The following is a 14,113-nucleotide window of genomic DNA, read 5'->3' on the forward strand; positions in this document are numbered from 1 at the left end:
TGGTAGCGAATAAGTGAAACGGCGGTCACATTATCAGAGAAGATTTTAACATGTCTCTTCTTTAGGATATCCTGAGCTCTGTGAAGCGCCTCCCAGATGGCCCTAAGCTCTCTGAAATTTGAGGTCTGGGCATGCAATGTTGGACCCCATTTGCCCTGGAGCAAACGCTGCCCCACTTGCGCTCCCCAGCCAGACTGGCTTGCGTTGGTGACTACGGAGATGAAGGGCTCTGTCACCCATGGGGACTCCGCCTCTAGGTTGCCAGTTGAACGCCACCAGCGGAGGGACCTTGTGACTGATGATGACACAGGCATTCTGCTGTCCAGAGAGGTTGTTGCCCCGTCCCAGTTGCCCAGAGTGGCTCTCTGTAGCGTCCTTGAGTGCGCCTGGGCCCAAGGAATAATGCCGATACAGGAGGTCATGAGGCCCAGGAGCCTTATTGCGTCCCTAATCGTTATTTGTTTCTTCTGGCCGCATTTCTCTGCTGCCAGCCTAAGGTTTTCCTGCCTGGGTGGAGGCAAAGACAAGATCTGAGACACTGAGTCTATCTGTACCCCCAGGAAGGTCTTTCGCGTCTCGGGGAGAAGACTAGATTTCGGGAAGTTAACTATCCACCCCAGTCTCTGAAATAGGGAGAGCGTCCAGGTATGGGACAATGTTTATGCCTGCCACATGGAGATACGCCACCATCTCTGCCACTATTTTAGAGAATATCCTGGGTGCCGTTGAAATTCCGAGGGGTAGGCACTGGAATTGAAAATGGTGTACACGGCTGCCCATCCTGATGGCAAACCGCAGGTACTTGTGATGTTCCGGCAGGACTGGGACGTGGTAGTACGCGTCCTTTAGATCGACGGTACTCATAAAGTCCCCTCTTTTGATCAGAGTTACTGCAGACCTGACGGTTTCCATCTTAAACCTTTTGTAGGTAATAAACCTGTTCAGGCCCTTCAGATTAAGGATCATCCGAAACTGTTGTTCGTTTTTTTAATCAGAAATAGGGGTGAGTAGAACCCCAAGCCCTGTTCTACTGCGGGGACCCGGACTACCGCCCCCATCTGTAGCAGCTTAGAAATGTCATTTTTAAAGATATCCTGCAGGGCGGGGGATTGCGTGGGGGCCGGGAAAGCTCAGTAGTCTGCCCCCCACCTGGTACTTGCCTACAGGGGAAGGGGTTGTCTTTGTCTTACCCCTGCCTCCTTTGGGGTAGGACCAGCTCCCCGTCTTTCCTTTGCCTCAGTATGGCTTGAAGGATGGCTGAGGTTTGTGGGGAAATCCCGTTCTTGCTTGGTCCGGGAAACTGTGGGTCCTGTCGGTAGCTCTTTTTAGGATCTCCTCCAAGTCCGCGCCAAAGATGTGCTGGCCATGAAAACGGGATGTTACACTGCCTTCCTTTGGAAGCCGTATCTGCTTTCCATGTTTTCAGCCAGACCGCCTGTTGCTGATCTAAGTAGAGGCCTGCATTCCAGTAACGCATCTCTAGGAGCCTTCTGTTTAATCTGGTCGTCGAGTTCCCCCAACCAGAGGAACATCGACCTCGCCACAGAAGTCGCTGCGATATTGGGCTTCAACGTATAGGCCGTTGTTTGACAGGCCCGTTTCATCAAGGCGTCAACCCTGTCCGTCGGGTCTTTAAGATGAGAGGAGTCCTCGAATGGCAGGGCTGTCTTTTTGGCCATTATGGCCACCTGTGCCCGACGCCGCGCGCGGCCGCACCGGCATGCCTGGAGGAAAGAGGCATCTGAACCTATGGCCCGCCGCTCTCCCCAGCTGAAAACAACTGCCCGAGCTGTGGCAGAGGAAGGAGGGGACCCAAGGACCTCTGGTCCGCCGCTCCGACCGCTGCGGTGGTGAACCCCGGGCGGTCAGACCTGTGGCCCGCCGTGCTCCCGGACCGCGCGTAGATGTTCACGTGTTTCTCCCCAAAGCGGAGTCTCTCTTTATATTCACGGGACAAATAGAGGTGTTTGTCCACGCAGCCCACTCATCTGTGATTACTTTCTTCAGGGTATCGTTAACCGGAAACACTGTGCGGTTCCTTGGTCTGAGCCCGCCGGACAGGTCGTCCTGTACGGACCTTGGCTCGACCACATCCTCGACCTTCATTGTATCCCTGACTGCTTTGATCAGGTCAACCAGGTCCCCAGATGAGAAATAGTACTTTTTATTCTCATCCCTGGCGTCAGGGGGACGGTCAAAGAGTTCGCCATCTGACAAGTTGCCCAGGGATTGCTCAAACTCTGAGCTTATTAGCGGTATGTGGCTCGCTTTTTTAGCGGCCCTTCCTTCCCGCCGAGCTGGGGGGGGACTGGAAATCGATGCCCGGACCTCCTCTCTAACCAGGGATCTAATATCTTCCCTGAATGCAGCCTGTTCATCCGTAAGGATCTTGGAGGTACAATCGGGGCATAGCGGCTTTTTATACGCCTCGTCCAGTTTTTTGTTTTTTTTTAAAGACACAGGGCGCCTTTTCTGTGTTTTTTCTTTAGGTCCTGTTTAGACCGGGTGGATTCCCTGTCCTGCAGAATATACATGCATGCACATAAGGGAAAACCCCCACACAATGCTAAATCCCTGAGCATAACATCCCTGCAACAAGTAACACTTACAGTTTGCAGGGCTTCCATCTCTGGTTCCTTTGTAGTCATGATGCAGAAACGCAGACAGAACCAGATTAGACAGATAAATCCTTCCCTGAAGGTGTGCTGTCAGTGGAAGCTTGCCAGGGGGTCTCCATTTTCAAATCTCCCGCTGTTCCGGGTCAGCTGACGGCGTCTGACGTCACCGCGTCACGCCGCGTCATTGGCTCCGCCCCCCGACGATGCGCGCGGCCGCGCCGGCATGCCTGAGGGAGAGAGGCATCTGAGCCTATGGCCCGCCGCTCTCCCCGGCTGAAAAACAACTCCGAGCTGTGGAAGAGGAAGGAGGGGACTCAAGGACCTCTGGTCCGCCGCTCCGACTGCTGCGGTGGTGAACCCCGGGCGGTCAGACCCGTGGCCCGCCGTGCTCCCGGACCGCGCTGACACCCCGAAGGGAGATGAGAAGGGAAGCAGCCCTATGGACCGTCAATCCCTACAGTCAGCCGGCTTAGGAAAAAGGTGAGGGGGGAAACAGCCCTATGGACCGTTCCTCAGCTGTCATCTTGCAGCTCGCTGGAGGGAGCTCCTCTTGCATGTCCCTGTAGGGACAGGAAGCACTGGTGAATGGGAGACGGGAGGAGCCTTTTGAAGTCTCTTGCTTCCTGTCCCTACGAGGTCAAGGTGCAACCTCCATGTCTGCCGTCAGGATGACGCCGGGAAAAAAAATGTTGCTGCAAACTCAGTGCATATGGCCTCCATTGAAGTCAATAGAGTCCGTCCAACCTGCTGCCCTTAACATTTCATATAGGCCATGGGTCATCGCCTAGCAACAGCACAGGAAATACAAATATTTGGAAAAAAAAACATGTACTGTGCATGACCGCCTGCGATCCTCCGCAGTCATCCGCATTACAGATAATACAAGTACGCAGGGACACTGTCCGGTGTCACAGCCAGATTTCGCTCCGTGATCTCGCAAGCGGAATCCGCCTCGCCCGTGTGCAGCCAGCCTAAGTTGTCTGCGGTACTTAAAGGGGTTGTCCCGCGAAACAAAGTGGGGTTATACACTTCTGTATGGCCATATTAATGCACTTTGTAATGTACATTGTGCATTAATTATGAGCCATACAGAAGTTATTCACTTACCTGTTCCATTGCTGGCGTCCCCGTCTCCATGGTGCCGTCTAATTTTCAGCGTCTAATCGCCCGATTAGACGCGCTTGCGCAGTCCGGTCTTCTCCCTTCTCTTGGGTCTCGGCAGCAGCGGAGTTCTGGCTCCGCCCCCTTCTACGCGTCATCGCGTAGCTCCGCCCCATCACGTGTGCCGATTCCAGCCAATCAGGAGGCTGGAATCGGCAATGGAACGCACAGAAGACCTGCGGTCCACCGTGGGTGAAGATCCCGGCGGCCATCTTCGCAAGGTAAGTAAGAAGTCACCGGAGCGCGGGGATTCGGGTAAGTACTATCTGTTTTTTGGTTTTTTTTTATCCCTGCATCGGGTTTGTCTCGCGTCGAACGGGGGGGCTATTGAAAAAAAAAAAACCCGTTTCGGCACGGAACAACCCCTTTAAGGCAACAGGACGTACAGTTATGCCCTGGGAAAACGCAAGATCATAAGAGATCTCACACTATCCGGCAGCAGCGGTGCTGCATTGGGACAGCGACCCTCGCTGTTAACCCCTTCTCGGCCGCCATATATGTAGATTGCGGCATGTAAAGGGTTCACAATGGGAGCGCGGACCCTCTGACATCATCGGACATTCGCGATGTAATCGTGGAAAGCCCGACAGGCTGCCATGGCAACAGGATACCAGAAACAGGTGTCCTGCATTGCCATTGCCTATGATCGCTAATGCAAGTGATAAGGCATTGCAGGATAGAAGTCCTGCAATGCCTTATCATAGCGATCGTAGGTGCTATTGTACGATTCCCCTACAGGGACATAAACAGTGTAAAAAAAAAAAGATAAAAATAATGTAAAAAAACCTCTTTTCTTGCGCTTTCCCCCATATTAGCATAAAAAAATTTTAAAAATTAAAATCCCGCATATTTGGTAACGTCGTATCTGTAATGATACACACAATAAATTGAACATGCTTTTTATCCTGCATGGCAAAAAGCGTAAAAAAAACCCTTAAAACCCCTAAAAAAAACTGAGGCAAAATGCTTATTTTTTTCATCTTGCCTTCCAAAAAAATGCAATAAGAGCTCTTTCACATGAGCATATATCGGCCGCGTTTTCACAGCCGGCTGATATACGCTACCATTTGAGGAGGCCTAAAAAAAAAAAAACCTAAATCTATTGCATAATTGATGTATTTTATCTCCCTGCTATCATTAAAAAATTACAAAAAGTTTTGCAGTATAGTCTTATGTACCTAAAAATAGCACCAGTAAAAACTACAGCTTGCCACGCAAAAAACAAGCCTTTATACAGGGGTGTTGACGGAAAAATTAAAAAAAAGTTATGGCTTTTGAAAACTGGAGATGAAAATCTGCCAAAAATCGTTGCATCCTTATGCCAAAAATAGACCATCTCTTTAAGGGGTTAAAAACTAGTGCAACATGGAAAAAAAAACTATACAAATTTGGTATCATCGTAATTGTACTGACCCACAGAATAAAGTTATGTTGTATTTGGAAACAAGACTTAATTCCCAAAAAATGGCATAATTTCATAAAGCAAAAAAAGAAAAAAGGTTTTTCAATACATGAAATAGTACATTGAAAAATATCGCATTCTACAAAAAAAAAAACAACCAAAAAACAGCCTACATATGGCTATGTCGACCAAAAAATAAAGTCATGATTTCTTGAAAGTAATGAGGGAAAAACAAAAATGAGAAAGCAAAAAGTGTTCATGTCCTCAAGGGGTTAAGAACTCTGGGGTGGATGCCATCTCGATCCATCACCTTATTCAGCCTTAGCACAAAAGCTGGTTGCCTATGCTACAAGCATTGGTACACATTGTGTGAAGAACATTACCTTTTGTTTTATTCTTGGCAACTACATCAATTTCATGTTCAATATTACCACAACACTTCAGGAGTTACAAATACACGGCCTCATCCTACCTGGCAGGGGACAGAAATCATCCCCATAAATTACATTTCAGTTCTCTTCATCTAGCTTAAATGCCTGTCAAAAACTTCTCCGATCCTCACCGAGCACTTCATTACATTTACATTCCTACATAGACCGCTTACTAACATCATGACTAACATATCCAAAACATCCAGCCTTAGCCTGGGTTCACACAGGGCGGATTTGTCGCGGTTTTGCCGCAGCAGATCCGCCCGCGGCAAAACCGCCCGCGGCCGCTAATCTCAGGATTAGCCAGCCATGTGGACGAGGTTTCTCAGAAACCTCGTCCACACGGGACGGCTAATCCGCTGCGGTAAATCCGGCTGAAACCGCGGCTGCGGCGGTCGCAGCCGCGGTTTCAAAAGAAGCAGCATGTCTGTTTATCTTTTCTTTTTTGTTTATTTATGTCACGGCCGCGCTCTCCTCTATGGGAGCGCCGGCCGCAATGGAAAAGCAAGCGGCCGGGCTGCTTCAAAGCCAACGCGGCGGTTCTCCGGGCGTAAATCTTGCAGTTTTTGCTGCGGCCAGACCGCGAGATTTCCGGCGGGAATACGCCCCGTGTGAACCCAGCCTTACACCACTGTTGTAGCCATACAAATTCTGAGATACGGAGCGCCATGTTCTGTTTACAGACTGTTAAAACTTCTGAAAGATGTAATTGAACCTGTTATCTTACTAAGTTGCAGTCTAAATATTCTACCATGTTTCCCCAAAAATAAGACCCTGCCTTATATAAATGGTTGCCCCAAAAGAGGCACTAGGTGTCAGTCCAGGTCCCTCCCGCCGCTCTTCGGAGCCCTGACCAGCTTTTTGCAGTCCTCTGCCGCCCACAGAAGATCACTTCCTGGTTACATGATTCATAAATTCCTCCAGAAAGTGATGGTTCTGATTGGTTCTCGAGCGTTGCTCAGCCAAGTAATGTAGTGCTTGATGAACCACTGCGGTGGCTGTGATTGGTTCCTCAAGCGCTGTATTAATTGGTTGAAGAACCAATCACAGCCATTGCATGAAAAATCAGGGTAGGGCGTATTTTCAGGATAGGTCTTATTTTCAGGGAAACAGGGTATGTATTGGTATCATCTTGAATAAATCTGCCCTGTAAAAATGCTTACCAGAATAGCTTTAGCACAATGTGTCATATTACAAAATTGATAGAAATTTTACTGATTCATGGTTTTGCAAGTTTCTCTTACTTCAAAAGAATCAGGAGAATTGATCAAACTATTCAGCTGGCTATTGAAAAAGACTGTATATTTCTGTGAAGATCCCAAATACAATACCTGGAGCTGCAACAACAGGCTTGATGGTTTCTGGATGAATCAGTGATATTAAAGGGGTGATTGGTCCCATCCAAGTCTTGATATAGTAGGTTAAATTTTTGACTTCCCTGCTGACTTCCTCCAGTCCCTCTTCATTAGGCAAGAACTACAAGTAATAATAGGCATAATGTAAGGTTACACTGCAGCAAGAGGCAGACACTACTTATAAATGAAACATAATAAAAGCATTAAGAAATGAACAAAAAGACAAACTGCTAATTTGTAGCTCGAGCATTAACACCCCATTGGATTCTTTCTTAAATCATTTAACAATTTAGCAATTTTATTTCATGCAGAAAGGCTCCTAGGTGTGCTACATTAAAACACCACAATTTATATTTTAATATTGTTTACTATAAAGTTGTACGAGCAAGCCGTTTTTGCTATTGAAAAAACTAATAAAGCCCAAACATCATAAGGGCGAGCACCCACTGGCGTTTTTTTACCTGCGTTTTGCGTTTTGCGTTTTTCCTGCACAGGCATAGAGATAACATGTGTTCCTGTCCACTGGCGTTTTTTTTGCGTTGCGTTTGCGTTTTTAACATAGGAACTGTCAGTTGCATATGTGTCCCTATTTTTCTCCTAATGCACCCATGAATGTCAATGGAAATTAACGCAAAACGCCGCGAAAACGCCGCGAAAAACGCCACGAAAAACGCGCGGAAAAACGCGAGAAACGCTGCGAAAACGCTGCGTTTTTTTCCCGCGGAGAACGCAAACGCCAGTGGGTGCTCGCCCTAAGTGTGTATTACATCTGTAAGAGCTTAAACAGATGGGAGTGATTTTGTCTCATTATGCGGGCGTGAAAATCACGACTGCATAATGGGACCAGATGAAACCACTGATTTAGTGTCCACTATCGGGATTCACACCGATTAACTTTACGGACGAGAAGATATAGGTTTTGTCCTACCTTTCTTGCACATAGTTAATAGTACATGCGAGAAAGATAGGGCAGGACCTATTTTCCTGTTTTTTTTTCTGGATTTTTACCTCGTTCATGCGCAACTACGCTCCTTAGCGGTGAACGTAGTTGCGCATATGTAATGGCCCAGAAGTCTATTCCAGGCCCCTCCATAAATGTCATACATGTAATGTCTTTTGTGTAGATGCACTGTGCAAATTGTCTAGTCTCTTGTTAGGTGTATTGCACAGCTGCAACAAGTGAGAGGTTAGTGTCGCCTGGGAAATGTCTGCAAATGTACCAATTTAAAGGGGTGGTCTCGCGAAACCAAGTGGGGTTATACACTTCCGTATGGCCATATTAATGCACTTTGTAATGTACATTGTGCATTAAATATGAGCCATACAGAAGTTATTCCACTTACCTGCTCCGTTGCTAGCGTCCTCGTCTCCATGGTTCCGTCTAAATTCGCTGGCAGCTTGCTTTTTTAGACGCGCTTGCGCAGTCCGGTCTTCTCTATTCAGCACGAGCCGCTTCAGTGTGCTCCCCGCTACAGCTCTTCTGCGCATGCGCAGACGAGCTGTCACTGCTCGGGAGCGCGCTGCAGCGGCCATTCTGCACCTTCCTCTGTTAGAGGAAGGTGCAGAAACTGGAGCTGCCCAGCGGAGAAGCCCAGCCCAGCCGCCCCGAGAAGCGTCCCAGGTAAGTGATGGGTCGGGGGGGGAACTAGCGCTGCGCCGGGGGAACTAGCGCTGCGCCGGGGGGGGCTGTCGCTGCGCCGGGGGGGCTGCCGCTGTGATGGGGGAACTAGCGCTAGGCCGGGGGGGCTGTCGCTGCGATGGGGGGGCTGTCGCTAGGCCGGGGGGGGGGCTGCCGCTGCGATGGGGGGGCTGTCGCTAGGCCGGGGGGGGGCTGCCGCTGTGATGGGGGAACTAGCGCTAGGCCGGGGGGGCTGTCGCTGCGATGGGGGGGCTGTCGCTAGGCCGGGGGGGCTGTCGCTAGGCCGGGGGGGGGCTGCCGCTAGGCCGGGGGGGCTGCCGCTAGGCCGGGGGGGGCTGCCGCTAGGCCGGGGGGGGGCTGCCGCTAGGCCGGGGGAACTAGCGCTGGGCTCCGGAACCTAGCGCTGGGCTCCGGGGCCTTCACCTGGGCTGAGGGTCTAGCGCTGGGGAGCCGGGGGCTAGCGCCGGTTACCTGCTGCCTGGCGGTGGGCGTCTGGTCGGCGGCTGCGATACGTCCGGTTGCCATGGAGACACAGCTGGCGGCGTCTCGGGAGCGCGCACGTCGGGCTGCAGCGAGCAACGGGGAAAGAGCCGGCGGCCATCTTGAGAAAACTTTTATAAGTTGCTGAAACGCTGGAACGGTAAGTACGAACCAGCTAGAAATGTCATTTACAGGGGGGCTTAGTAATGTATGTTTAATGGGGGGGACTGGGCAAAAAAAAAATTTAACTGCTTCCTCGAAACATCTCCTTTAAGTCCTGTCACGTGGTATGCTAGAGATTATAAATATGAGTGATTTGGGTGTGGTAGAGAGATTCAGGGACAGTTCCATCACAGAGTGAGTCTTGAGTCCATCACAGTGAGTCTTCAGCAGAGAGCCACATGGGGATACCTTCAACCCTTATGCGGTGAAGTGATGGAGGAAGAGGAGAGATATACTGAGGACTCCAATGCCAGGAGCCTATAGAGAGGAAGGAGAAAGAGAGACTGAGAGAGAGCGTGAGAAAAGAAGTCCAAGATCACCGTGCAGAAGTACTGTGTTGCAAGAGTGTCTGTGGAGTAACCCTACCCCTATCCTCCTCTGGAGAGTTCCCCTTCCAGAAGCAGTACCTGACAGATAACATAGGCCTGCAGGACCGATGTGATCCTGAGTTTCCTCCCTGACCTCCAACCATCTGTTCTTACCTGCACTAGTGTATTCCTGATTTGTATGATATTGAAGTTTCCAAGTAAAGTTTTAGCAGGCCCTGACCATTCCCAGGGACTGAGGTACTTCAACCTTACATTGTGTGTGAATGCTCTTTATTACCGCCAAGGGTCATATAGATGGGTAAAAGGAACGGTGGCGTCACGCGTGACAAGTTACCACTCTAACCTCGCAGCTCCTCAACGTATGCCCCGTGTCCTGAGTTACCCTTTGGGACACTGCACATACACCCGTGTAAAGAAGCCTTAAGGGTGAACATACATTGTGCTCGTCATTCCTTAGTTAAAGTCTGCCTACACTTGCACCATGCAGATATAGAAGGAACAAGACTATAAAATAGCAAAGCATCACGAGATCAAGGTACTGTGTAAGACCAAACATAGTTCTTAGTATCTAACTTTTCTTTATAAAAATCCCAGCACTTCTGTTAAAAATGAACTATTATTCATTGCATCTGCCATTCTCCTTGCCGGTGCTCTGCTTTCAGGCTACAGTTTGTATATGGAATATCACAGACTGACCGGAGCTAAAAAGAGCCCTAAGTGGAGCTGGAGTTGAGGGAGAACTGAGACGAATGGGTATCAGATATTTTATATTTCTGCATGGCCAACTTGTTTTAAATAAAATTACTTGCAAAATCCCTTTGAGTGTAACGGCCAATTTAAACATAACGCCTGTAGGTCTAAATTTGCTCAAACGTACAAAAGTGAACAACTATCTTTACGTCTAAACACGAGCTAATGACTGAACGACTAACGAGAATTGAGCACTTCTTGTCAGTTGTTTGGTTTCACCCAGCATAAAAATCACCGTTGGCTCGTTCAATGCTTCACATTGTATATAAAACACTGAAGGAGAAGTGAATGATTGTTAACGATGATCTGCCTGTCTAAACAAGCAGTACGAGTGACAAAGATTGCAAACAAGTTAGCGGTGATGTTACTCGTTCGTGCGCACAATCAAACAAGAATCAGCTCGTGAAAAAGAGGCATAACCATGAAGCACAAACTACTGCTTTAACAAGTAAAATACTTTGTAAACTATCCAAAAATAGACTTTCACAAGCATATGTGAGATATTATTTGGGGACACTGACAGATGCAGTATTAGGACATTTGTGGCTCATGTACACGGGCATGTTTTCATTGGGTATTACACACACTATATACGGCCGTGTGACACACAGTAAATGGAGTCAATGACAGTAAATGGACTTTCATTGATCCTTTCACATTAGCGTGTAAATACTGCATGTAGATACACGCGACAAATAGATTGCAGCATCCTCTATTTTTCCGCATACCACGCAGCGTGAGCCCTATACTTTCGTATGGGTGGCGATTCATACGCAGCGCCATTATGAAACAGAGCGGGGAATTAAAAAAAACAAAACAGTCAAACTGAGTATTCGTGATAAACGCGGTCATGCACAGTGCACTCGCTGCACATTTGCATACACCTGCAGTGTTTTACCCATACACCCGTGGACATGAGCCCTTACATGCAGAAGTGTATAGCAAGTATGACTTATAAATTGCCTTCACTATGTTATTAAAGGTTTAGACCAGTTTACTGGTGTTATAGGCTGCTCTCACACGTGTTCAATAAACGCTGCATTTTACTGTGATTTTGCGCAGCATTTTCAAACACGTTAGAGCGTTTAACAGCGTTTTTTAATGCACCCCATCACTGTGATGAGTGATTAGATGTGTTAAAAAGTGCTAAATCACACAAAGATATAGCAGACAGCACTCAAAAATCGCGGCATTGGAAATGCCACATTGGAGCGCTGGTCTGCGAGGCCCTATTGAAATCAATGGCAGCATTGTATTACGGTTAGTGCGGTGTTCGGGACGCTGCACTAATCGCAGTAAAAAACGTCCATTGCGAGAGCGGCCTTAGGAAGCAGTGTTATTAGAAAGCAGAACAGCAATTTCAGGAAAATGCTAAATTTGTATTTTACGTTATTCTTATGTAGTCCTGAAACTCTAAAGGCAGAAATAAAAGGTATCTAGTAATTACCATTATGTTGCTACAACTAATGGGACCGATAGCGAAAATGAAACCACTGAAATTCATTGATTTCAGTGGTTTCATTTTGTCCCGTTATGTGGCCATGATTATCCTGGCTGTACAAGTGGAGAAAACCACGCTCATCCGAATCTGCCCTTATGCCTATAAAGCTGCTTTTAATATGAAAAAAAAAGATGGAGATTTTAGCTATGTCCGAGTGCCAGGACTGTTTCTACAAAGAACGATCAATGTTTTGATGATAGCATAGTTTCCTCTTCACACATGTTTTTACAAGTTTAGAGTCTATATGACCACATTTTTGGTCTAAGAGCTTCCTCAGATGGGTGTATGCTCAACTACACTCGCTGCTACAGAGCATGGCTGCACATGAACAAGGTAAAAATCTTTTTTTTTACCTTTCAAACTGTGCTATTCTGAGCAAGTTTGAAAAAAAGCAGAAAGATAGGTCCAGCCCTATCTTTTCTCAGGCGTATTATTAACGCTCAACAATCCTGATTGTCAGGGCTCAAGCCCACAGCCTCCTGTGCTCCAGTAGGTAGCTCTCCCCAGTGAGATATCCAGCTTGCTAAACAAGTTCTTCTGCATACCTCAGCCTTCTTGCCTGATCCCATTTCTCTAGCTCCTGCCTCCTGGTCCTGACGCCACCTCTGTCTTTGATTGCATTTCCTATATAAGCCTGGCCCTGCTACTCCCACAGTGTGAGATTATTCTGCTACAGAGCATTTGATCCAGCTTGTATTTGCTTGCTATTGCTACAAGACTTATCAATACAGACTCATGGTTTTTCCTTCTGACTACATTACCTGCCTCATCCATTGTACTGCAACTGAGACTTCCCGACTTCTGGCTTCCATCTGACTGCTCTCTAGTGCCATGCATAGCTACTACTCCAGTGGCTCCTCTCCAGCGCCAATAAGATATTACAAAATAATCTTGCCCAAACATGGAGCCTGTCGTGACCAACCTGTGGAAGCAAGTAACAGCTCCAGGAATTTTGTGTCTCATACCAAGAGAAGTTTGCTGGATTACAGACACTGGTCCTAGATCAACAAAAGGAAACCACATGAAACATGACCATCAAAAAATGGTCAGCTTCCAGCTCATCTTATCCCCTAAATTTTCAGGGATTCTTGGGATCCCTTGGTCCTCTACCCACAATCCCTCTATCAACTGGGAAACAAGTACCATTGCCTTCCCTTCAGTAAAGAAAACTGCGAGATGGCACCATTCACCCCTAAACCAGTGCAAAACCTCGAGGATGGTCAACAGAACTTTGAGAAACTACCAGTTCACTATCAGATGTTCAGGGACTAGTGATGAGCGAGCATACTCGCTAAGGGCAATTGCTCGAGCGAGCATTTCCCTTAGTGAGTACCTGCCCACTCGAGAGAAAAGGTTTGGGTGCCGGCGGCGGGCAGGGAGAGTGGGGAGGAACGGAGGAGAGATCTCTCTCTCTCCTTCTCTCCCCCCCTGCTCCCCCCTGCTGACTGCTGCTACTCACCGCTCCCCCGCGCCAGCACCCGAACCTTTTCTCTCGAGCGGGTAGGTACTCGCTAAGGGCAATGCTCGCTCAAGCAATTGCCTTAGCGAGTATGCTCGCTCATCTCTATCAGGGACGTCTGCAACAAGAAGAAAGCTGACCGGTTGCCATCTCATAAGCCATATGACTGTCCTATTGAGCTATTCTCCCTAGATCTTCCATTCCATTTGGGCGTATCTACAACCTCGCAGAACCAGAGTTATGGTCCCTTCGGGAACATTTGGATGAGAATCTAAAGAAGGGCTTCATCCAGCCCTCTTCTTTCCCAGTGGGAGCACCCATTTTCTTCTTTAAAAAGAAAGACTCTACTCTTCGACCGTGTATTGACTACCGGGAACTAAACAAGGTTACTGTTAAGAATTGCTATCCTCTCCTGTTAATTTAAGAACTGCTGTAGAGCCTTTGGGCAGCCAAGGTCTTTACTAAACTGGACCTCAGAGGAAAACTCCTGGGAACCAGAACCCGAATCTCACAAGAGAGTTCCACAAAAGATATCCAGGGAAACCAGCAGCTGGGATGTCCGGAGGCCATCCCTAAGGGGGGTGCTACTGTCAGTGCTTGAACCTACGCCCTTCTGTGGTACAGTTGGTATCTCTCCCCAGTGAGCTATGCAGTTTGCTGAACACGTTTTCCTACATACCTCAGCATTGTTCCTTGATCCCAGTTCTCTAGCTCCTGCCTCCTACTGCCTCTGTCTTTGATTGCACTTTCTATCTAAGCCTGGCTC

The 14,113-nt window shown here is 48.1% G+C and overlaps 1 protein-coding gene across 3 annotated transcripts in view; it reads right to left on the reverse strand.

Annotated features, from left to right (window-relative positions):
* The window catches only part of LOC136575386 (ultra-long-chain fatty acid omega-hydroxylase-like), a 257,782-nt gene that overhangs the window by 65,044 nt on the left and 178,625 nt on the right, over positions 1 to 14,113 (reverse strand). For 2 of the 3 annotated variants that reach the window (XM_066575083.1, XM_066575082.1), the window contains exon 3: positions 6,944 to 7,088. The exons of the other annotated variant lie outside the window; for it this stretch is intronic. In XM_066575083.1, coding sequence (XP_066431180.1) covers positions 6,944 to 7,088 — 145 coding nt within the window. The remainder of the gene's footprint in view (positions 1 to 6,943; positions 7,089 to 14,113) is intronic. 3 annotated transcript variants of the gene reach the window in all.

The sequence above is a fragment of the Eleutherodactylus coqui genome, chromosome 1 (assembly GCF_035609145.1).
Source record: "Eleutherodactylus coqui strain aEleCoq1 chromosome 1, aEleCoq1.hap1, whole genome shotgun sequence".
In the NCBI taxonomy this organism is placed as follows: Eukaryota; Metazoa; Chordata; class Amphibia; order Anura; family Eleutherodactylidae; genus Eleutherodactylus; species Eleutherodactylus coqui.